Here is a 25,309-nt window from a genome sequence, read left to right on the forward strand (position 1 = left end):
CCCTGCATCCCGCTCCAACAAAGGGTCAGCAGCGCGGGCTCCTCGGAACGCTCCAGACGACAACCCAGGCGCCTCGTTCACCCTGGCTTTCCTTGGCTCTGCAACGCGGCCCGCGCGCTCGCGTCCCGGCGGATTGGAGCCATGGAAAGGGCACCGGGCGCCTTTAAATGCTAATGAGAGCCAAGGGCCCGACCCCCAAGCCAAGTTTCTCCACCCTCTCCCCTCGCCCGCCCTTCCCTCCCGGGCCGGTGCGCCGCCTAGAAAAACTTGTGCGGGGCCATTTTTGGGGCAGTAAGATCGAGCGAGGAGCCCAAGAGCGAGCGCGCAGCCCAAAGCTCGAGCCGCCTCCGCCGCGCGACCCCACCTCGGCCGCCGCCGCCTGCGCCGCGAGATCCGCCCCGGCCTCCCCGAGAGCGAGCCCGGGCCGCCGCGACCACCAGCCGCGCTAACCGCCGACCAACCGCCACCGAGGCGCCTGAGCGAGAGCAGAGGAGGAGGAGGCATGAGCGAGGCGGGCGAGGCCACCACCACCACCACCACCACCACCCTCCCGCAGGCTCCGACGGAGGCGGCCGCCGCGGCTCCCCAGGACCCCGCGCCCAAGAGCCCGGTGGGCAGCGGTGCGCCCCAGGCCGCGGCCCCGGCGCCCGCCGCCCACGTCGCAGGAAACCCGGGTGGGGACGCGGCCCCCGCAGCCACGGGTACCGCGGCCGCCGCATCTTTAGCCACCGCCGCCGGCAGTGAAGACGCGGAGAAAAAAGTTCTCGGTGAGTCAGGCCGGGGAGGGCAGGGGATGCAGTAGTGGGGCGGGCCCGGCCGGCCGCGGAGCACGTGTGGGCAGCTCGCGCTACACCTCCCACCCGGGCTGGAGACGCTGACAGCACGGGGTCCCTGGGGGTCTCCGCGTCCCCAGTTCCGGCCGCCGCTGGCCGCCTCCCTTGCCGGCGCTCCCAGGTGAGCGCGCTGCGCCCTGCGCTCCTCGCCGCCGCGTGCACCTACCTTCTGGTTCCGGGCCAGAAAGTTTAGGTCTTAACTTCTGTCTACCAGACGGGCACTGTCGCGGATTGCCGTGGTGGAAAACGCCTACGTTTGGAAAGGAAAAGAGAGGCGGTCTGGGAGAGGGGACCTTGGGTAGAGATGGATGTGGACGTAGGGGAAGGACGGACACGTGGGCCTGGCACTTTGGGGTCCTTGCTTGGGATCTGGGAAAGGAGAGCATTTCCTTTGGGGAAGAGGAAGGCGCTAGAAGGAAACAGGGAGGGAAAGATAGAAAAGCTTCTTGCCAGAAAGGGTCGGGTGTCTGTCCCTGACGCCCTTCCCACATGGGCATGGGAAAGACGCCATGCTCCTGTCGGCCACATGCCAGCAAAGAGGTGTTGCAATCGTCTCCGGGAAACTTGGATCTTAGTCCCACGTCCTCCTCCCCCTCTCTGTGCCCACTGCTGCAAACAGCCATTCAGTGTCCACCAATGGCTACACGCTTCCCTCTTCCCGGACTGTGGGAACGCACGTGGTGTAGCAGCTGAAAAAACTTCGTCGGAAGTAGGAGTATGACGTTAGTTCAAAACATTGTTACCTTGGCACTTGTAACCTAGGAAGGGAAACAGGAAGATGAAATGTTCAGATTTAGGGGGGAGCAGTGGATGGAAAGGGTTTCTGTGATGGTTGTTGGTTTAGTCACGTAACTTAAGCGTTCTGTTCTTAAGTAACGCCCTGTGTGAGTTCTTAAACGCTTGCAAAGCAGGTGGGTGGTGAATAACCTCCCTAAAGGGTGTGTGTCCATATCGTTCACTCTTTTAAACAGGAACACAGGAATGTTAACAGATGGTGTAGGATGCTTCGGAGACATTTTCACTATTTGGGGTGGGGCATGTTTGTCTGATCTCTGAGTCCTACTTCCCCTTTGGGAAGAAAGTTGAGGGAACAATGTGAGAAAAGTGTAACACCTTTCAATATTCCCCACCTTGAGAGGACTATTTTCCTCTTTTTTTCCCAGGGCTTTTACTAAGTCCCTACCAAACAACATGGTAATTGTAACCTGTGTAGGTTAAGAAACAAAATAGGCCTCATTTTACTGGACTAAAAGTTACTTAAATCTAGTCAGTAGTACATTGTGATGTTGTTTCTAGCAAATATTTATTGGAACACTTTCTGCCAGATGTCTGAGAGAGACAACCTTGTGTTCTCCAAAGCACTGTTAAGATAACATTCTTAATGATACCTTATTTTTGTAGAAAACTTTTGCGATTTTTCACTTAATCCTGTACTCTTCTGAGATTGGGAAAGCAGATACTACTATCTTTAAAGATGAGGGAAACAGATAAATGAAGGTTGATTTCCTCAACCAACTGCCTCTGCAGATCCCTGGTGATGAGTCTGTTGACTTTTATCTTTCCACTCTTACTGCATCTCTCTAAAAATGAAGGACAGCCCTTTCTACATGACACCTCAACACTGTTTGTCTCTGTCTAGTGTGTCCTGCCATCCCCTTTCCTTTGCCAAGCAAACACATGGATGCCTAAGATGTGCTAGGCACAGTGCTGACTAAAATGGATATGTTCTAGTATTTGCAAATGGGCCTTAACTTGAGTTTATAGGCACATAGACCAGGAAAAATTGTTTTCACGAGTGCAAAAAAAATTTTCCTTCTGATAAATATTATGGAAATCTATGGTGTTCCTCCCCAAACCTTCCCCTTAGTGTATATGTAGTAGGTTTATGGTTTAAAGCAAGAAGTGGGAATGAATTTGATCATATGAAGTCCTCGGAGAAGTATTTGTGGAATTACAAAACTTTTTTTTAAACTACATTGGAGAGTAAAAATAACCTTCAGCCTGGATTGAGTCTAGCCCTGAGAATTATTTATCATCTTTTCCCTGTATTATTAGTTTTGCCTTTTTAATCAAGATTATTCCATCAACAATGCTAGATATTAAAAAACAGTTCCAGTCTTTGTATTTTCCCAGGTAATTAATTTTTGGGGCAAATAAAAAGAGGCACTAAAAGCATATTATTTGGAATATTGCCTGACTTAAATGCATATGCATGTTATCAAAAACGGGCCTCTTCTGTGTACATTTGCATCTAAAACATCAACTGTTTTTTTTGTCCTTTGCCTTGCTGCTCCAATTAGAGTGGCCTCAAGCGTAAGATTGCCTGGGTTTGATCTCTCCTTTGGAGAGATGAGAGATCTTTGGAATTAAAGCTGGAGAATGCCTAATCAATGTAGACTGCATAACTTTGGAGATATAAAGACATGTTTTTTGTTTTTGTTTTTCTTTCCCCCCACGAAGAGAGCTAAAGTATTTTCCCAAGTATATCAGTCTAGCAAAATTCAGAACTAACCCTGCCTACAACAGAGCGAGTCCTAATTACTATTTTAGTTTTGAATTTAAAAGTGAAGCCTTATTGTTTATCCTTGGAAATTATAAACTTTGTATTTTATGAAGAGACAGCATGGATTGATGTTAATAATTACTTTCATTCTCTACTGAGCCTTTTTTCTTTATTTTGTCTTTAAGGTAATCTATTATCAGGTGTCCTGTTTCATTAAGTCTTGATAATTGCTTTTTGCACTTCCTGAATTTAGACAGGGACATTTCCTAGAAGTACTGAATTTGTCATTCACAATTGATTCCAAAGATCATATTTGAAATAGTTGAGATAAATATAAACCTACAAAATACAAGTTACATGAAGTTTTATTTTGTTTAGATTCCTTCTCTTAATTCTGCTAAAACCAGGCATTGTAGAGAAGTGGTCCTGCTCATGAGGTAGAGACAGCGATCACAGTAAAGAGGGGGATTTTACGGAAAATGCTTAAGTTTGATTCGCACAACTGTAGAGAGCAAGGTAAACAAAGAAACAAACCCAAATTCATCATGTGGTTTGAAAAGACCTGTTATATCATGTCTCAGGGTGGTAAGTACCGAACTGGATTGAGACAGCAGCAGTTCTGTTATTATTCTTGACTCCTCTGATGGGCTCCCATTTGGCAACTGGACAAGTTGCTTTACGTCTTTCTAGAGTGCCTGTTAACAAGGAGCCACCATGTTTCTCATTCAAGTTTGCCTAATATTTCGAAGTATGAAAGTGATGTATTAAGGTCTTTCACTCTTTTATTGTAGCCCCTCTTTTGAACTTACAACATTTGTCTAGCTTAAAACTTGTAACATTCTTCTTGAACATTTTTTTTTCCTTCAGTGTTTCTCAATTTTAATGATTACAGAATTGTATAGACATAATCACTGCTTATCTTGTGACTTTCCTGAAAAGTTGAATAAGGAAGAAAGGTTTAGTCTTCTGAAAAGTGTTTCCTTAGACTATCTTGGCTTGCTCCATTTTCTTTTTCTAACGTATTTTGGAATTAAGCTTTTAATGGTTTCTTTAGGTATGTTTAGGCTTTGTCTAATGTTATCAAGATCTTAGTGATATGAGCTTTATCTCTTTGTAGGTCAGATACTAATTTATCTGCTTAATCCTATTTTAGCCACCAAAGTCCTTGGCACTGTCAAATGGTTCAACGTCAGAAATGGATATGGATTTATAAATCGGTATGTGTCTGTGTATATTTGCATGTTTTAAATTATACTTATATTGTGGCACTAACAGTTATAAATCCCTTATCATACTTCATTATTGGCTTATATAAATTTTTTAGGTTTCTAAGCACTGTAAATATTCTTATTTCTAAGCTACTGGTTGTTAAATATTACTTAAAATACTTTGGACACTAATAAATAACTTATTTCGTAAAGTCTAGTCATTAAGGAAAAAAAGGAGGAGGGGATAAAATCAGAAATGGGAAGGGCCTTAGGATAAATGAGACAATATCCATAATTTCACAGATGGAGAAATGGAGTCTTAGACTGGTTAAGCTGCTTTCCTAAGGTCACCCAACTAGTGAGTACTTGAGCTGGATCTTTAACCCACTTCTGGTCCAGTCCTATGTAGAAACTGTAAACTGTGGCCGCTTTTAACCATACAGGAATGAGAACACAACTACAAGATGTTGGGAGTGTTCTGAGGTTTTTACATGATATCGACATTTTCTTGCTTTCCCACCCTTTCTTAAAGTTCCTCCAATTTCTTGTCTCCTTTGGTGGGGTGGGGGTGGGGGACTGTTTTAAGTTTCAGTGTAAGGAGAGCCTAGTTCACAGCTGTGCCCTGTCCTTTTAACTGTCTTGCTTTGCTTTTGCTGGGAGGAAAATCTAAGGCTCTGATTACACACCATGTGATTCAGAAAGAGACAGAGGAAGGGGATGTTTCTGTATGTTGAGTCTGTGAGCTTGGATCTAAGCACTGGCAATGTGGAGGAAGAAGGTGGGTGGCTTGTGGAGTTAGAAATGTTTAACAAGGATTGATTTTAGGTGTCTGAATTGAGTGTAGAAAATAAGTGAAAATATATGTTGTGTTTTGAGAACTTGGGATTTAAATTAATAACACATAGGTTCTTTTAAGTTTTTCCACATACCTACTACCTTTAATTGTGAGCTTTTTGTCTTTCAACAGAAATGACACCAAAGAAGATGTATTTGTACATCAGGTAAGAGGGATTATAAATATTACATTTGCTATGTGAGGAGGGTGTATGTAATCTTCTGTCATCCCTTTCCCAAAAGTAAGTCCTGTGGATTATTATTTTAATCTAAACTCTTTCTGTGATTTCTTTTGCAACAAGAGCTCAGTTCCACATTTTAAGATTGGCAAATAATTTCTTCTGTCCCGTCATATTAACTCTTTTCAAATAGTTTTATTTTTGCAGTTTTATAAAGCAATATTTGGTTAGACCACTTTGTAATTTTTAAAGACTTTGAGTCCTTAGGCAAAAAAAAAAAAGTCTGTTTCCATATTAGCATCCTGTTCTCCTGATGTGGTTCCTCAGTGTTTGCCTGGAGCCAATCTGGCTTCTGCCTGGGTAAGTGTTGGTTAAAGCTCTTCTGTCAGAGCAGCTCTCAATTGAAGTAAATAGCACAGAGAAGCAGATAGTAAGATGAGAAAACTTCCAGTTTCCAGGGTAGCCCTCACTCTTGTTAAATGAGGCATGTTAGGACATATCCAGGTCAAAAGATGCAAATTCCCTTAGATTTACAGGAAACAGGCAATGGGTAAGATATGGAGCTTCTCTGCTATTGGTGCCTCAGTTTTTCTTTGCTTTGATAGCCTAGGATGTTATTTATTTTGTTATTAATATATCCTAGACTCCCTTTATAAAATAGGCTAAGAGAAGGAATACTATCCTTTGTGTTCTTTTTATTTAGTTTTCAGTGAATTGTCTGAAATATGCGTTCTCAGAGTATAACAGTAAGGAAGATAGAGCAGCAGGTACTAATGCCAGCCCGTTCTCTTGCAATGCAGAAATCCAGAAATACATCTGATTTTCTGTGTTTTTGTTTCCTTCTGTTTAGGTTTGTGTGTGTATTGGAGTGGCAGTAGGAGTTGGAGATAGTGGTATCTAGCTATGGTTTCTATTGTTTATATTTCTACTTGACTGGATATATCTCAGTTGTACCTAGATAATTTGAGTAGATTTATTTTGTTGAGATACAGTGACTTTTAGGGTCATAATAGAGTTGTTTATAATACTTGGAGGTTTGAGGTTAATAGACCTTTTGGGCTAAGAATGCTGAAGACTGCTAGAGGTAAAGGTCCTCAGAAGTTGCTGTATTGGTGGCTGGCTTTATTAGCCTGTGAGTATATGACCCGATTCCAGCCCCTGTGAGGTTGTGTGGTGAGTCACCTCAGTGTGTTGAGGCCTGCCCAGTTTAACAGGAAAAAGGGAGAGAGCCGGCAGGGAGGGGCTGTTTTTGGAATGGCTGAATGTTCATGCCGAGTGCGCATATATCCTGTCCTGAACTGCCTTTTTTCCTCTATGGGTGAGGTCTCTGCTCTATTGGCTCACTATTTCTTTTCCCTCCTACTCAGAGTTAGGGGATGGGCTGGATTACACATGCTTAATCGCTTTGTAAAATAAGGTTGACCTAGTTCCATAGAAACTCAAGCCCCTTTAACTGTTTAGAGATACCAGCCAAAGAAATGGAAATGCATTGCAGGAATTATTTTCTGCCTTCATTGATTGAAAAAGAGAGAGCAGTACCTATTCATAAGGAGATATTTAGATGTAGATGTTTAATGAAGAATAGCATCTTCACTAACCTTTTAATGTATTATCAGGAAACATAGGATTTGTTGACATATGAATTGTGTGATGGGGGAAATGTTGAATAAATATCATATAGGTAGACTACAGGGATATGAATTCCCTCTCCTCCACTTCCCCCATCATCCCTGAGGCTGTTACTTTTGTGACTTCAGATAAATCACTTTAACTGTTAGCCTCTTGTTAACTCCTCTGCAAAATGGGAGGGAGGAGGGGGGAGGCCAGATTATTGCTAATACATTCTGATTCTTGAGACAATTTTGTTTACTCTGTCAGAAATAGTTCTCCCCTTGGCATTTTAATTTTTTTTCTTTATCACTGCCTCCTTTCCGAAACCCTCAAGCCTAGCTCACATTTTAAAAATCCCTATTGAAGTGAGTAGTTTCTGTTGTCTACAGCAACCTCTATCCCTAAAATATGTGTTTGTGTGTGTATGTAAGATCTCACAAAAGCATTTTTTTGCCCTTGCTGATGGAGCTACAGCTTCATCTTTGGTTTGAGGTAATTAATACAGCTAATATGATCAGGTGATCAGCCTGGGACAGTAGTGTGTAGTCACTGCACATACTGCAATTATAGGAAAAACATGTTCTGTTTAATCTACCTGTCAAGATGAATAGCACAAATCAAGAAAGTAATGTGGAATATAGTTTTATAGTGGTTTTTTTGTTGTTGTTTTAGAGCTCCAAGTTAGTGGGAGAATGATGGAAAAATAATAATTGATCAACAGTTTCTTCAGGTTCACTCTAGTGTACTTGAAAGCAATGACATCTCTGGCCAATATTGAAATATACTTTGAATAAAATTTTCTGTTCTCTTTACTTCAAATAAAATTTTCTGTTCTCTTTCCAGACTGCCATCAAGAAGAATAACCCACGGAAATATCTGCGCAGTGTAGGAGATGGAGAAACTGTAGAGTTTGATGTGGTTGAAGGAGAGAAGGTGAGAGGAAATTGTGGTTGGGTATCAAAGTGCTGGCACATAGTTTTGTTGCACAGTAAATTGTCAGCCCCTTATTAATTGACATGACTTTGGAATTTTTGTACAATAGCAGGAAGTGACTTTTATACAGAACCTTTTTTTTTTAGATGGAGTCTCCCTCTGTTGCCCAGGCTGGAGTGCATTGGCGCAATCTTGGTTCACTGCAGCTTCCGCCATCCAGGTTCAAGTAGCTGGGATTACAGGCACCCACCGCCACGCCCAGCTAATTTTTGTATTTTTAGTAGAGACGGGGTTTCGCCATGTTGGCCAGGCTGGTCTTGAAACTCCTGACTTTAGGTGATCCACCTGTGTCGGCCTCCCAAAGTATTGGGATTACAGGTGTGAGCCACCGCCCCCAGCCAGCGGAAATATTTTTGACATTGTCATTATAAACATTCTGCAATAAAGATACTTTAATTCTTATTAAATAAATGATCAACTCTGATTATGGAAAGAAAAGCTGATTTCGCAATTTAAAAATAACTTTATTTTTGTACCAAAGGTATGTATTTTGAAATGCAGATTAAAATTTAACTATCTTATTATTACAACTGCTTTGCAGCTAGGCGCGGTGGCCCACACCTGTAATTCTAGCAGTTGGGGATGCTGAGGCGGGCAGATCTCCTGGGGTCAGGAGTTCGAGACCAGCCTGGCCAACATGGTGAAACCCGTCTCTACTAAAATTACAAAAATATCTGATTGTGGTTGCATCCCTGTAATTCTGGCTACTTAGGAGGCTGAGGCAGGAGAATTGCTTGAACCAAGGAGATGGAGTCTGTACCTCTGAGACATTGCACTCCAGCCTGGGCGACAGAGCAAGATTCTGTTTCAAACACTAAAAGAAAAGAAAAAACTGCTTTGGGGCAGAAGATTTGTTTTATCAAAGTAAAGTTTTCAGGCTGACTTGTAAGCATTTCTACCTACAAATAATACATAGTAAAGTATATTTTAATCTTAATAAAAGGAAATTGAAATTGAATATTAATCATTTTGTTTTCTGTTTGGTTTGGATTTTGGGAAGCTGAAGGTATCCTGATAGACCTTAAAATAGCTTTGTTCAGGTGAATTGAATCCAAGAAGTTGAGGGATTATCCTGAAGACTAGCTACAGAAGTTTTTAATACTGTTATATATTTAATTCCATGTCAGTAGTATCCTCTATGCTTTGTGTTTAGTCTGTTATAGATATTAGTAAAACAATGTTGAGTTAGATTAAAAACACGCTAAAACTACATATAGCACAACTGCCATGGCAGATAGTCATGGCAGCTGAATTAGAAATTAACTGAATGAATGACAGGTTAACTCCCTGTATGTGTTCCTCCCACATACACATATACCATTCCATAGTTCATGTTCCTAATGGCTCTCAAACCATTGTGTTTTAAAAGAAAACACTTTATTTCATTTGATGCAGAAATTTAAGTGATTATCTTTACCAGTGTGATCTCCGGGGTATCTTGTAAGTCTTTTAGATTTCCAGATCACTCACCAGCACATGCCGGTCTGTGGGGATCTCTGATATCCCGTCCAATTTTTTAAAAATTGTTTTGGGTTGATTTTTCTTCTGTATGTTTTCAGAACCCAGGGTTTTACAAATTGATGTAGGGTGTGAAATACATTCTCTGAAATCTTCTTGGTCTACATTTTTTTTTACATTTTTGAAACATTATCCATTTGTCCATATGAGAATAAGAATTCTAAATCTGTTTCAAGGATAGTCTAAAGAAGGAAAGTGTAAAGAAGGACTACATGTGTGGAGAATGTTATTCATCAAAGACCCTTTCTTCTTGTTGCTGCCAAAATGGGAGAAGTTTCACTCAGTACCTTTGTTCTGGACAGAGAATCACGTGAGCCCATGAATAGGGATTCTCTTGGTACCTCCTAGACTAACATAGGTTTCAACACATTCTAGGAAAGTAACAGTATCTCAGATATTTCCCATTGAAGAATAGTCTTCCTGGTCTAGCATTACTTCTACTTTGACAGTTGTATATTTGCTAGTTTATGTTCTTTAAAGAGGTTACACGTTGCTTTTGCGATTGGCATAACTAGACAAGAAAGCAAAGCTCAGGTTGTGGGAGCGCAGAAGCCATACATGTTTAAATCAGGTTGTGAAGTGCCTTGCTCACTTTGTTTAAAACCTAGATCTGTTTTTAAAATCACAGTGGGAATTCTTAGTATGTTCTGTCAGTCTTACACTCTTGCAGTCTGAGGCTGTTTTGTGAGTTAGCTTATGTTCTTTTTAATTTTGAGGCCATCTTTTTCTTTTCTTCTCAGGGTGCAGAAGCTGCCAATGTGACTGGCCCGGATGGAGTTCCTGTGGAAGGGAGTCGTTACGCTGCTGATCGGCGCCGTTACAGACGTGGCTACTATGGAAGGCGCCGTGGCCCTCCCCGGAATGTACGTTGCTTCTGTTACTTACCAGTGATTGAGAAATTCTTCATGCATGGAATTAAGTGTATGTACTTGGAGCAGATAAATGCCTTGTCTTCTCTTGGAGACAAATGATTTAAGTGATTTTTATTTTTTCTTTAGAGGAAATTTTTATCTTATTTTTTTAAATGTTTATTATTTATTTCCATAGGTTTTTGGGAAACCGGTGGTGATTAGTTACATGAATAAGTTCTTTAGTGGTGATTTCTGAGATTTTGATGCACCCATCACTGGAGCAGTATACACGGTACTCTAAAGGGGAAATTTTAGTGCTCAGAATTTTTAAAGAGCTACTAGTCTCATTAGAAACTTGCCATTCAGAAGTTGTATCAGTTAAGATATATTTGGCTACAAGTGATAGACATTTAATTATCTTGGAACAGGAAGACTTAAGGGAGACAGTGCTGAGGTTTTAACAAGGTTTCTCTTCATTTGGCTCTTTTTTCTGGCCAGAACCTAGTCACACATTCACTGGCAAAGGGGAATGCAATTTCCATCATTGACTTAACCTTGTTCATTCCTTGGTGCCGACACTTTTGACCTCTAAGAAAATAAAAATTTTGTTGGTGAAAGAATGGGAAATAACTTGTGAATGGGCAATAAAAGTGCAGGCCAGGGAACTATTAACTAATTTGCCTTGGTTAAGAGGCTGTTTTATTTAGCATAGCATTTTTCCATTATTTCAAAGGAAAGAAGCAATAAGTGATTCTGTGGATTTTTAGTTCTTTAGATTGGTTTCAATGCAGGGGAAAGAGTTTGTAAGCAAATCTGGCTGAAGCTTTCTTGGGAGGCTCAGTTTATAGGAGTATTCTCAAGGCACCCAAAATGGATCCAGTATATTTGTGGTCATGAGGAACTTACTAGATTTGAATCAGTTCTTGGTGTTTCTAGAATTAGAACCAGGTACTGGCACATGGAAGAAAACTCCAAATGTTTTGTCAGCACGGGATTGTGACTACCTATCTCATCCAAAGAAAAACTCAACAGAATTAAATATCTGCAGATTGAGAATGACCTATCTTTATGTTTTGATAGATTTACATCTTTCTGTTTACCTAACTGCTTTTCCTCTTTATTCTGCCATCGTCACACCCTGCCCAAATTAATTCTGTCAGATTCCTTAGGACTTCTCACTTGTTTCTTTGTTTTTGCTTATCTTATTTGATTTTTAATAAGCTATGAGGGGGTAGCTAGGAAAGAGCTGCTGTAGCGTTTCCTACATATTCTCTTTCAAGTTCGTCAGAGTCACAGAGCTCTAACTGTGATTATTTTGACTCCTAGGTTAATTCAAAAGTAAAAGTGGTAGAAAAACATTCAGTGAAAAATTTTTCTTAAAGACTTCCCCTCCAAAACCTGAAAATTCTAAAGTTACACATATAAAAGATATTTAGAAACAAAATTGTTAAAACGCTTAAGAAACAAAATTATTAAAACTCTTAAGTGTAGACATAAATGAGCTTTGTTGTTGTAATGTCTAAGTCCCAACAACTTGTTCAGTATCTCTCAAAAGAGCACGTTCAGCAGTGCTGGTGCCATTATTATGCTTTGTAAAACTCTTAAAGATTTGATTGTGTGAAATGCAAAAGAGAAAGATAAGCCTAAGAAGAAAAACAGTTTATGTTGTCTCACACTTAATATTTTGGTAAGCATTTTCTGTGCAAATAAACATTTACATAATTGTGAATCTCATCTTTGGTAGAGGTTGTCTGAAGAGTAGAAAGGCTTGATTTTTTTTGAAGTTAGACTAGTTGAGGCTTTTTTGGAGGGGGAGTTTGGTTGCACATGTGCACTTGTTCTGGAAGGGTCCAAAGCTTAAATACACTCGTGTAAAAAAAAAAAGTAATGGGTCATTATTTTGCTTTTTTTATTTATTCATTTTAAAATCTAGTTACTTCCCATTAAAGACAGTTGCATATCCCCTTTAAAGTCAGACATGAAATCACATAGTCTTTGTAGGATGTTTAGTTTTTTAAAATGTAAAATGGTAATATATGATATAATTTAGAGGAAAAATATAAAATGAATCAGTAATTTCCTTTGTTAATAAGTTCTGTATTTAGAAACCTCCAGTATTAGGGCTTATTACCATCAGAGTACGGTTAAAGCTTTACTCTTAAACATATAAAGGGAGTCATGCCATAGGTCAGTGGTTCTCAAACTTCTTGGATTTGGGATCTGTTTATATGCTTACATGTTATTGAGGATCCTAGAGCTTTTGTCAATGTGTATTTATATTAATATTATATTAGAAAGTAAAATTTGAAGTATTAATTGATTTAAAGTAACTATATGTTCATGAAAATAACAGTATTTATGGGAAAAACTATTTAAATTGAAAAGAGTGGTATTGCTTTATACTTTTGCAGATCTCTGATGTATGGTTTAATAGAAGATAGCTGGATTCTCACATCTGTTTCTGCATTCAGTCTGCTGAGAGACCACATGTCATTGTAGCCTTTGGGAGACCATATACTTCTGAGAGAATGCCTGGGAAAGGCAAATAGCATCTTAGTAATATTATGGCAATAGTTTGACCTCGCTGACCCCCTGGAAGTTTTCAGAGATCCCATCCACACTTTACAGACTGTTGTAGGAAGAATACCACTTGGGTCAAATATGTTGGTAACATCATAAAATGTATTCTTTTTTGGCTTTTCCCTGACATTGCCTCAGTGGATGATAAATCCTGGGAGACACGCATTTGATGGAGCTAAACATTATAAGCTTTGCAGATACTCTTTGGGTGGTTGGTTAGCTGATACCAGTTCTAATTAGATGAATATTAAATTGATTGTAGATTGATTGCTCTTGCTTTTCTGCTTCTTGGTATTTTATCTGCACAAATCTACTCTAATCTTAATGTAGTTTATCCCAGGAAATCACATGATAATCTGGGTTAAATGCATTTTGTCTGTATAATGGAAAGGATTATTGCTTTGGGGAGATTTTCTTTTGGTGATACTCATCCTAAATGGTATTCTTTGGTTCTTTCCTTGCTAAAACTTCTTCTGAATCTCTGTTTCTTTGCTTCGCTAGTACGCTGGGGAGGAGGAGGAGGAAGGGAGCGGCAGCAGTGAAGGATTTGACCCCCCTGCCACTGATAGGCAGTTCTCTGGGGCCCGGAATCAGCTGCGCCGCCCCCAATATCGCCCTCAGTACCGGCAGCGGCGGTTCCCGCCTTACCACGTGGGACAGACCTTTGACCGTCGCTCACGGGTCTTACCCCATCCCAACAGAATACAGGTAAAATTGCAACTGAGACTTCTCTTCAGCAATCCTCACCCTTCCGTCCTTCTCTGCCTCCTCTTCCTCCTCCTCCTCCTCCAACACCAGCTGCAGAAACCTTGCTTATGGCTTCCTGATGCTACAAAAGCTTGAGGCAAGGCCTTCAGTCTGCTTTTTCAAAGCAGTCATTCCGGTAACATTTCTAAAAGCAAAACCACGTGTTCCATGCCTATAATAGGGAACCCTCGTGGCTAAAGTTTCTAGTTGATAGAAGAATGAAAAAATAATTAAGGTAACAAGACAGGTGGAGTGTGTAAGAGCCTGGACTCTGAAGTCAGGCTTAATTTGAATCCTGTTTCTGCTACTTACTTGTGAGCTTTTGAGTAAACCAAGTTTTAGATTAAGTTCATCCATTAAATGGGGGCATTAAATGCCTGCACCATAGGGTTGTGATGGTTAAATATAAAGGATTTAGCAAAAGATGCCTGCAGCATAAATAACTTTTATAAAGTATTAGATTTAAATGAGATAGTGCTGATTTTTAAAGGCAACCTACCACAACGGAGGTTGTTGATTATCGATACTCCTTTTTTACTGCAAAATATTAGTACAGCTGTTGTGAGTTTGTTTTGTGCTTAATAAACCTTACATCACCTTTGCAGTTCCTGGGGAACTTGGAAAACTAGGGATAGGTCATCATTTTTGTTATCACTAGCCACAGCTTTTTTTTCCTCAGTGTCCTTGGGGTTTCTTTTTTTCCCCCCCACTAGATGTTTTGACTGAACATTATGTTCAGTCTGTTCTTTGCTACCCTTCTCCTGTCCCATCATGCATGACTGTGTCCTTTCTTGTTTTTTTCCTTCTACTCTTCAACAGCTGCCCCTGACAAATGTGCTAAAAATAGCAAGTAGACTTACATATACGGAGAGATGGGGCGCATGAGACATAGTAGCTTTAGGGCGGCACTCTGGGCTTCTAGGGAACAAGGACAGGAAAAGTCAGTGAGATTGTAATATGCACTTATTTTTAGTGTCTTCATAGTGCTTTCCTGAAATACTCCTCCTTAGTGTTTGGCATATACAACATATGTCATGTTTGCTGAAAGCGTGGTGGTTCTTTTTCATATCTTTTGAAATAAAATGTATTTCACCTTAGGAATTGAAGTTTCAGAGCAAAGTCATTCCTTAGTGCCACGTAAAACATGAAGTGCAGAAGCTAATCAAAAGCTCCTTTTGAACATGTACACTTACTCCCGTAACCTAACTGCATTTAGTTGTTGACTGAATGACTGACTTTCCTACCTATTCCATGTCAGAAGTAAAAGTTGTCTTGATCCTTTAAACAGTATTTTTTAATAATGTGTATAATATCTACTAGTTCCCTGACTAAGTAGTCTGATTGAGCCGGTCAAGATCATCAAAAGAAAATTCCTAAAGCTCTCATCCATATAACTAAGCTACTTCAAAGTTGTCAGTGTGATGTCTTAAAAATATATAGATGGATCTCTAGGATGGTAAAATTACTGAGATCAAATAGAAAAGTCTTTGCCAACGTTTTCTATTACAACGCTATGAAATGTATTGGGCATAATACAAAAAAACAGGAATATATAGAATAGGCCTGTGGTATTTGCCTTATGCAAGGACATAATATAGCATGATTTATTAGTGACTGAATGACTTCCATTTTTAAAGAAAATAGTTCTGTAGATTTGAAAATTAAGTAGAGTCGTTCACTGAGCTACTAGGTACTTGTCGTCTTTGAGAAAATAATTATATGATGGAGGGAAGGGAGCAACATTGTGGCACCTACCAAGTGCCAGATGTTTGGAATCGGTTCTTTAGTTCTCTCCGTAGCCTGAGGGAAACAGTGGCTTCCATATTTTTTGTTGTTGTCACAAATGAAGGAATTTGATTATTTTTAAAAATCAGCAGCTTTTATTTTACATGGACAAGAAGTGGTAGAACTTAATTTTAATTCATTTTGTTCATGTCACCCAGTCTTTCCGCCAGACTCTCACCCTTTATACACGTGAATGGCTGTTTCTGTCAGTCTTTTTTTGTGACTCACAGTTTCTGAGGAAGAAATGGCCGAGCTTACTTAGGAAACTAAAGAGAGGCTCATGTGGTGGGGATGATGTGAGTGAAGCGGGGGAGGGTATGAGGTGAGCTCTCAGGGGAGGTCAGTCGTGCTGGTAGACCGCTGTAAAGACTTGACCTACTGTGAATGTGATGAGAAGCCAGTAAAGGGATCTCAACAGTAAAGAAACATTTAAGAGATTATTGGACTGTTTTGTTGGGACTAGACCACAGAAGGCAAGAGTTAAAAGGAGGGAGAACAGCTGCTGTAATCTTCTCAGTAGAGAGATGAACATGGGCTGTTTTAGAGAAGCTGTCAGTGCAAGGTCTCATTAAATGGTTAGATTTGGAAGATGTTTTAAGCATATAGAAGTGTCGTCATTTCATGATGGATTGAATGAGGAGTATGAGGAATGGCAATGTATTATATGAGGAATAAATAATACCTCTGTAGTTTTGATTTAAACAAATATGGGAATATTGAAGAAGATTGGCTTTGGAGGGAAAGGTGAAAATTCTTTGGAGGTCTTTTTCTCATAGTAAATTCACGTACAAGTGGAGGTGTTAAGTAGGCAGAAAAAACAGAGGGAAGAGGTAGGAAGTGGCTGGAGGATGGAAGGTGTAGCCTTAGATACAGTGGTTGACAGCGTTTTGGGGAGTTTATTAAGTTGTAGTTGAGAAGAGACCTAAATGGAGCAAAGGATCAAGTCCATCAAGTCCCAGGAAAAGCGTGAATGGGAGTCTGAAGGGGAGAAATGGGATTGTAAATAATGATTTGGAGTTTTTTTTTAATTTATTTTTATTTATTTATGTATTTTTTTGAGGTGGAGTCTTGCTCTGTCGCCCAGGCTGGAGTGCAGTGGCGTGATCTCACCTCACTGCAAGCTCCGCCTCCCAGGTTCACGCCATTCTCCTGCCTCAGCCTCCCGAGTAGCTGGGACTACGGGCACCCGCCACCACACCTGGCTAATTTTTTTTTTTTTTTTTTTTTTTTTTTTTTTGTATTTTTAGTAGAGATGGGGTTTCACTGTGTTAGCCTGGATGGTTTCAATCTCCTGACTTTGTGATCCGCCCGCCTCAGCCTCCCAAAATGCTGGGATTATAGGCGTGAGCCACCGCGCCTGGCCGATTTGGAGTTATAAAACAGGATATTTAAAGCCATAGGGGCAGGATGAGATTAACTATAAGGTGAGTGTAGGTGGAAATAGGATTTCAGCATCAAGTTCCGGGACACACCAACAATTAAAGATTAGGAAGATGAGGATTGTCTAGCAAAGGACAATGAGAAGGAGCAGCCAAGGAGAACGTATTTCAAGAATGAAATGTGTTAAATGCTTGTTGATAAGTAGAGGAGATTGAGCTGAGAATTGATTATTAGATTTGGTAACTTGGAGGTTAGTGGTTTGGTGAAGACAAGAGTTTAAATAGAATGAACTTAAGAAACAGCAAAGGGTGGGAAGAGGAGACATATCCCCCACTGAGGTTCCTGTAGTGGTGGTCATGGTGTTTGGTTTTTCTTTAGTATGTCTGTCTGTAAAGAAATGGGGTAGTAGCTGGAAAAAGATACGCGATCAGAGCAAGATGTTTGCGTGATTTGATTTGCTTTTTACAATGCAGAGTTGCCCCAGTCTCTCCCTTACCCCTTATCTCACCAACCACTTATAAAGCCATTAGATGGGCAGATCAAGGTAGGCATGTGTGTTTGCCATACATGCACATACATACACATACATAGACACACATATGTATGTAACATTGTGTGTATATGTGTTCCATAGTTCTGTCTGTTAAGTTCCTGAAAGCAGTGATACCTTAGTAACAGCATTGAGCATACCTGTCCCCCAATTTTTTGTTTTTAAATAATATTCTCAAACAAAAAGAATTCCCTTTGGAGAAATGGCTGATTTCAGAGCTGGGACAGAGAAAGTACAATATGAGCCTGGAACATCATGTTGTGCCAGAAAGGGAAGAAGTACTCAAAGAATGTTGGAAACACGTCAAAAGGATATGAGCCAGCTTGAAGGGGTTCCCGTTGGCCAGTAATGATAGTAACAGAATACAACTCATTGAATAAAATAGAAAACCATGAGTCCATAAAAATATAAATAAATAAACCAATATATTGAAAAATATGATAAGGAATAGTGTATTTACACACTTTGTAAGTACTTCCTCACAAAGGACTCATTAATTACAAAGAAGGAAAGAGTCAACTTACAGAGGAGGACCCTGGTGGCAGATAACCACCTTAACCACTTATCAAAGTGAACGTTGTCAGTAGTGGCACAAATTGGAACTATATGCCACCTCACAGGATGCAGTGAGGAGAATGCAGTGTCACTTTTGCTGGGGATGCAAAAACAAAATCTAATCATTAGTAAATACCAAATAACCTAAGTTGAGGGATATTTTACAAAATAACTGGTCTGTCATCTTTAAAAAAGCATCAAGGTCATGAAAACCAACGTGGTGGCTCATGCCTCTAATCCCAGCACTTTGAAAGGCCGAGCCGGGTGGGTCACGAGGTCAAGAGATTGAGATCATCCTGGCGGACATGGTGAAACCCCATCTGTACTAAAAATACAAAACATTAGCTGGGCATGGTGACACACACCTGTAGTCCCAGCTACTTGGGAGGCTGAGGCAGGAGAATCACTTGAACCAGGGAGGCGGAGGTTGCAGTGAGCTAAGATCACGCCGCTGCACTCCAGCCTGGCGACAGAGCGAGACTCCATCTCAAATAAATAAATAAATGCTCCAAACAAAAAGATATAACTTACTTCAGTGCATAATTCTAAATGGTGTTTTTGCTATAAAGGGCATCATTGGGACAAATGGTGAAACTCGAATGGGATCTGAGAATTACATGTAACTTTTCTGGAACTTTGTGCTTATTTCACACTTTTAAGAAATTGAAAAGTATGGGTGCTATTTCACTGGGTATATATGCTTGGATGGAAATGATAGAAAAGGCAAAAATATATAGTGAAGAATAGAGTTAACATGCTGTATCTACTTGATGAGAATAGAGAGGCTGTTGGTTTCAAATATGAGCTTGGATCACTTATCCAGGATAATGGGAGACAAGAACATTCTAATGTAAATACAGGGAGCTTAGTAGATTTGCTAGTGATGTGGAAACTGTCTTCTGACTATCTCTTTTCTTGACGAAATATGAAAGACAGTATTTGGCTCCTAGGAGGCAGAAGGGATGTTTTGAGATAAGAAAATAAAGTTAAGCTATGGCTTGTATGGTAAAGAATTGCAGGCATTGTTGGTGGGTTTTTGTTTGTTTGTTTTTTAAGTTGTTCTTTCTTCCCCCTGGAAGTAGTACAATAAGTTAGTTTTATTCCACTGGCTTAAAGTAACTTTGTTGTAAAGAAAAATAAAAGAGTATTTTATTTAAAGAGATGAATGAGATGTATCCGATTTCAAAATGTTAAATTGATGCACGAAAATAAAGTGAGGTGCTCTGGGATTAAGCAAATGACTGTTCTAGTCAGACTAGGTTTGTCTTCCTTTTCAGTCATTCACAAAGATTTACTCGTAAATAGTTTGTGTTACCGCCGAGAGTGCCTAGCTTTGTAATGAAGCATTTTATTTTTTACTTCTAAAAAATGTTCTGAACATAGCTGTATGCACTGTATCTTATCCCCTGTGCTGTGACACTCACTGTCAGCTCTCATTGCCTCTCCAGGCTGGTGAGATTGGAGAGATGAAGGATGGAGTCCCAGAGGGAGCACAACTTCAGGGACCAGTTCATCGAAATCCAACTTACCGCCCAAGGTACCGTAGGTATGTCGCATTTTCCACTAATTGCCTATTAAAGGACTTGTGTGCACAGTGGTAGAATGAGGACCGTGTGGTTCTGTTTTAATGGATTCATTATATATCTAGAAGATGTGAATGCTTTGATTGCATGCCAGAGTTTTCAGGTGGTGGTGTGACATTTCCCCCCTACTTAATACTAGATTTTTTTAGTTATCTCTGCATCAAAGCATCATTTTGTATTCTGGAACTATAATATGATGTAAATTAATACTTAATTTTTATCAAAATAAATCAGATAAAGTATTGGTGGGCAATTCTGTGGTGATGCTGCAAATGGAGGAAGAATTGAGTGTCAGAGGGTGTTTGGGATACTGAATATTAATCGCTGAGGCAGTCCAGTAGAGGGGTTAAATCAGGGTATGATCAGATCACCTGAATTTATCTTCCTACTCTATAATTCATAAGATATATGTTCTTGGACTGCATTCCAGCCTACACAACAGAGTGAGACCCTGTCTGAAAACAGAGGTATTCTGTAGTTGGGGATTAAAGGTACTAATGCATCTAAGATAATTAGTGTGGTACCTGATAAAGACCTCAATATGTATTAGATATTATTACCACCATTGAGGTTAATATTAGTGAATGCTGGGTTATTGTATTTGTGCTTTATTCCTTTTGAAGACTGGGTTAGGCTAGACTCCCTCCCTAAGATCCCTTTGAAGCTTTTTATACTATAAGCCTGCCCATTCTTTTATCTTACCCTTTGTGGTAAGTGGGAAAACTACAACTTCCTTCCTGAATGGTGTTTATGCTACCTTGAAATGTGTCAATACGGGTTTATTAAAGGGAGAAAAAGTATATTATACTGGGAAAGGATTCTACCAATGTAATTGTAAAAGGATTGTATCCTTTTTCTTCACAAGGTTCCCTCCAGTTTTAGGCATAATCATGAATGATTAAGTACTAAGGACTTTCAAATAAAAGAGATGGCATAGAAATGTCTTATTGGAACAAAAAGGATACAGTAGCATGTGTGAGGTTCAGCTTCGTCAGTCCCTGGCTATGTGATCTTGGAAAGTCATAGTTGACCTTTTTTAACCTATAAAAGCAGCACTTTTATACAGCTCAACCGTACACTTTATCATCCAAACCTCTTGGTTTTCTCGTTATAAATCTCATCCACAGAATTACCATTCAAATTTTAAATATTTAATTTGAACACCGACTAGCACAGACTCTGACACATAATATTGTTTCTTTTCATGTTTAATTCCCTTAGTCTCTACTAAATTCTGTTCATGGAAGGCAGATGCCAGACTACTCTTCTTCTCTTTTTTAATTTTCCTATTCTTAGTGCTTATCAAAGGGTCTGATAGGAACAGAGTATGTGTTCAGTATGTGTATGTGCACTGCAAATAGGTATTCAAATGAAAGGGGAAAATGATGGAAAATTAAGTGTTTTTTTGTTTGTTTTGTTTTCTTTATTTCATGAAACCTCTATTCCTTTTGTTGCACTGACCTGTGAATAATTCTAGCAATAAGTACTGATCACTTGACTTTGTTTGTTTGTTTGTTTTGGTTTTTTTTTGTTTTTTTGAGATGGAGTCTCCGTCTGTCGCCGAGGCTCCAGTGCAGTGCCACAGTCTCTGGTTGCTGCAACCTCTGCTTCATGGATTCAAGCAATTCTCTTGCCTCAGCCTCCCAAATAGCTGGGATTATAGGCACGTGCCACCACACCTGGCTAATTTTTATATTTTTAGCAGAGATAGGGTTTCACCATGTTGGCCAGGCTGGTCTCAAACTCCTGACCTCAAGTGATCCGCCTGCCTCAACCTCCCAAAGTACTGGGATTACAGGGGTGAGCCACCACGCCTGGTCCTGATCACTTGACTTCTTAATTTTTAAAAATAAATAAAACCTTATTTTCTGGAGAAGCCCTGTCCCATTGGCACTTGTTCTGTTTTGTTCTATTGGCACTTGTTCTCTTTTGTCCTGTGTTCCCTCCAGCAGAGGACCTCCTCGCCCACGACCTGCCCCAGCAGTTGGAGAGGCTGAAGATAAAGAAAATCAGCAAGCCTCCAGTGGTCCAAACCAGCCGTCAGTTCGCCGTGGATACCGGCGTCCCTACAATTACCGACGTCGCCCGCGTCTTCCTAACGCTCCTTCACAAGATGGCAAAGAGGTCAATCCAACCAGTCAGGGTGGATTGTCTTTAATCATGTCAAACTAGCATTCTAAGAGTGGTTTTATCACATGATAACTTGACACTTAACAAATACAAAAACATTTTGCTCAAGATCTGTATATATAGGGTGTGCCTTGCACATAACACAGACCAAATATTTGAATCCAGTTAACATTCTCTGAAAGAATGACCCATACTAATGGGGATTCAGAGCTTATACATTTAGGGCTCTTCAAATAAGAGAGGCATTAATCGAGAGGAAGCTGCCTCTAAGCATGAGTTGAAAGCAGTTGTATGTCACAGACTTCATGGAGAGTAGCGGTATTTAGTTTGCCGTTTGTAAGCTGTTCTTTTATGGTACTAATTTTGTTTTTTTTTGTTTTTGTGGGGTTTTGGTTTTGTTTTGTTTTGGTAGAAATGCCAGGGACTGAATATGGTACTAATTTGTGACTCATACATAAGAGTAATTTTTTGCTGCTAATTTTCCTTTACAGGAAAATTCAAACTTTGAAGAACTTTCAGTCTTGAACTTTCCACTGTCATGTGACTTTATCTGATTTATGGCTTTGTTTTGCATTTTAGGCCAAGGCAGGTGAAGCACCAACTGAGAACCCCGCTCCACCCACCCAGCAGAGCAGTGCTGAGTAACACCAGGCTCCCCAGGCACCTTCACCATCGGCAGGGTAAGCGCTGGGGCAGCCCAGTCTTGAGTTGGTATTTTCTGTTTAGTATTACTGGTTTCTCAACAAGACTACAAATTAGTCTAAACTAGTTCTGCAGTTCATCTGTGCCAACTCTTTGTCTCTGTTGGGATTCTGTGGCAAGAGTGATTTGGTGGTTAAATATTTCTGGGATTGACCTCATTTTGATAAGCTTTGGTGAGGGTATAAGCATTCAGACGGAGTTGATGATACTCAACTTTTTTCTAGACAGGCAGTTTTTTAACTGCTAGTACCACTTAGGAAAACTGATGCTGAAAGTTCCTAACAAAGGCCTGGTTTTAGTAATCAGAAACAGTTTCAGAACCTGTTAAGTAATCAGAAACAGTAGAATAAACTAAAGGGTTTTTTTTTCCTTCCCTTTTCCTTTGATAATCAACTTTATTTATTTTGCGGCGGTGCAGCGTAATGTATAAGAGCCAAGGTTTTTCTATCCAGTGCAGGCTCTACTGCACCTCTCATTTGCTGGGTGATCTTGAGCAGTTTATCCTCTGTCTCAGTACTGTCTGCTACTGGTAAAAATTGGGATGCCAATTATGTTTACTAGGGTTGTTGCAAGGATTATTAAGTGAAATAACAGGAAGTGTTTACAGTAGGGTATGGTAAAGAATAACCTCTCATAAAAGGATAACTTGTTATTTTCTTGTCATTTTCTACTTTTTTCTGTCTTTTAAAGGTCTTGGACATTTTATTTACATAGAAAGAATTATAGCTAGAAAGATCAACTCAATTATAAGTTCTGGGCTTTTTTTTTTTTCTTTTTCCTATAACCCTTTTAACCGAGACTTTAGTTCTTATACTTCTGGTTATCACCCTTTCCATTAGCTTTTAGTTAAGAGAGAGGTTGTAAACTCAGTGTCAATGCTATTTTTCAAAAATGGTTAACATTTCATAAATGAAGTTTTGGGATTATTATAAGTTCTTGTGTCTTAAGGCCATCTGCTTTTATATTCAATGATGTGGGATTTTAATCAGCCTTTAATTAGGTAGGCATTTGCTATGAGGGCAATATTCTGTTTTATCTTGGGTAGCATGGACAGTCTGTCACAGAAATAAGTTCCCTATTTAAACTTGGAATTAACTGATTTAGAGTAGCATATTAATCATAAAAATGATCATAACCTTTTATGGAGTAACATTATTTCTAGGTATTGTTTCTAAGGAAATAATTTTAAATATTAGGAAAAAATATTTTTATAATGTAGTCTGTCTGACATTTGGTAAGTAGCTAATTGTGGTATATTCATATTAGGAGATAGGGTGCAGCCACTAAAATGATTTTGAGTATTGTTCATTAGTAATGGTAATTTTCATTTATACAATTTTATAAAATTTTTACTATTATGTACTGACTTCTGGTTTATAAAAATAGTTTATTAAAAAGTGAGAGTTTCCATTTAATTTACATATTGCTTACAGATCTATACAAGATGTGTTTGTATTTAGAGCATTTGAAGTACTCTTTTTCTAATTATATGAAAAGCAGATTTCTGCCTTTTTATTCTTTAACTCATGATTACTTTGTCGTTCTTTATAAGTTTGATTTTAATTTTTCTCAGGTGACCTAAAGAATTAGTGACCATTCAGAAATAAAGCAAAAAGCAGGCCACAACCTTACCAACACCAAAGAAACATTCAAGCAATAAAGTGGAAGACAAACCAAGATTTGGACATTGGAATGTTTACTGTTATTCTTGAAGAAACAACTACAAAAAGAAAATGTCAACAAATTTTTCCAGCAAGCTGAGAACCTGGGAATTCCTGCACAGAAGACAAGAGAGCAGCCTCCCCAGTTTCAGCGACCGCTAGGTTTATATTTTTTTTCCTGGTTTTTACTGTTTTGGTAATATATATATTGAAACAAGAAATATTAATACCGCATGGGGAGAACCCCAACCAAAGAAATCTGAAATATATAGTAAATGCTTTTTTTTCCGTTTTTGTTCATTTTGGATGCTGGTGCTAAACCTCCAAGTGTCATGATTTAAAAAAAAAAAAATTTATGTCCTTATTTATTTCTAGAATGAGGGGAGGATAACATTTTTGCTTTCTTATGTGACTCTCTTTGAAAATGTGCAGTAAGAAGTTCCTCAAAAATAAAATTTTTACCCTTCAAAGGACAAAATGTTTAAGAGGAGTGTATTTTTGCTGACCTTAGCCTGTGTTTGTCTTCTCCACCACTTCTTTTACTTGACTTGAGTACTGGCAAATTCAAAGCCAAATGTAAATTAAATTAATGCTGTTTCACAAATTTAGGCGTATAAGCTTGAGATGATAAAAAATTGGATTCCTGTTGAAATGTACAGCTGGAAATTCACAAGTTCATGTCTGAGGTCAGTAGTAGGCATGAATTATTTGGTACTGTCTCTTTGAGTAATCTTCATTCAGTGGGGTGACAAGAGTATACAAGGGAGCTCTTGCCTTTTTGGGTTCATTCACATTTCTCCCCCACTCCCAGCCATGGTGCCCCTAAGTTGAGAAAAACTATAGCAGCTGTCAGTGCTATATAGTTATTTTTCAGATCTGCTGCAACAGTACATATTGAGTCTAGGTTTGTGGTAAACATTATTCTAGTGGCTAGGACGGAACAAACCAACAAAATACCATTGTTTCAATGACCAGGCACATATAGAAAATAAACAAATATGGAATTTAATTCAGATGGCAATAAGTGCTGTTAAGAAACATAAGACATGGTAGGAGGATAGGGACTGGCATAATTATATGGGTATGTTGATTTTAAATAGTGGGGA

General features: G+C 39.5%; 2 protein-coding genes across 12 annotated transcripts in view; one reads left to right on the forward strand and one right to left on the reverse strand.

Annotated features, from left to right (window-relative positions):
* The window catches only part of LOC103218594 (uncharacterized), a 54,124-nt gene extending 52,640 nt beyond the window's left edge, over positions 1-1,484 (reverse strand). For 6 of the 8 annotated variants that reach the window (XR_491638.3, XR_012094439.1, XR_012094438.1 and 3 more), the window contains exons 1-2: positions 1,284-1,484; positions 1,000-1,083 (exon numbers count right to left, since the gene is read on the reverse strand). Coding sequence is in view for 3 of the 8 variants with exons in the window: in XM_073020452.1 (XP_072876553.1) it covers positions 1,000-1,083; positions 1,284-1,344 (145 nt within the window). In the remaining 5 variants the exon portion in view is untranslated. Of the gene's footprint in view, positions 1-999 lie in introns of all 8 variants that reach the window. The other 2 variants (XM_073020450.1, XM_073020451.1) reach the window with 1 other exon arrangement.
* YBX3 (Y-box binding protein 3) lies at positions 245-24,681 on the forward strand. Of its 4 annotated transcripts, none has more exons than XM_007967646.3 (10): positions 245-767; positions 4,490-4,553; positions 5,512-5,545; positions 8,012-8,101; positions 10,420-10,542; positions 13,612-13,818; positions 19,576-19,673; positions 21,663-21,834; positions 22,420-22,520; positions 24,116-24,681. In XM_007967646.3, the coding sequence occupies exons 1-9, from the start codon at positions 503-505 to the stop codon at positions 22,483-22,485; spliced, it is 1,119 nt and encodes a 372-aa protein (XP_007965837.1). In that variant the 5' UTR covers positions 245-502; the 3' UTR covers positions 22,486-22,520; positions 24,116-24,681. The 4 variants fall into 4 exon arrangements, with proteins under 4 accessions (XP_007965837.1, XP_007965836.1, XP_037851071.1 ...); XM_007967645.3 differs by having other exon boundaries at positions 246-767; positions 21,660-21,834; XM_037995143.2 differs by lacking the exon at positions 13,612-13,818 and having other exon boundaries at positions 247-767.
* Positions 24,682-25,309: the final 628 nt, after the last annotated feature.

The sequence above is a fragment of the Chlorocebus sabaeus genome, chromosome 11 (genome assembly GCF_047675955.1).
Source record: "Chlorocebus sabaeus isolate Y175 chromosome 11, mChlSab1.0.hap1, whole genome shotgun sequence".
NCBI classification, from domain to species: Eukaryota; Metazoa; Chordata; class Mammalia; order Primates; family Cercopithecidae; genus Chlorocebus; species Chlorocebus sabaeus.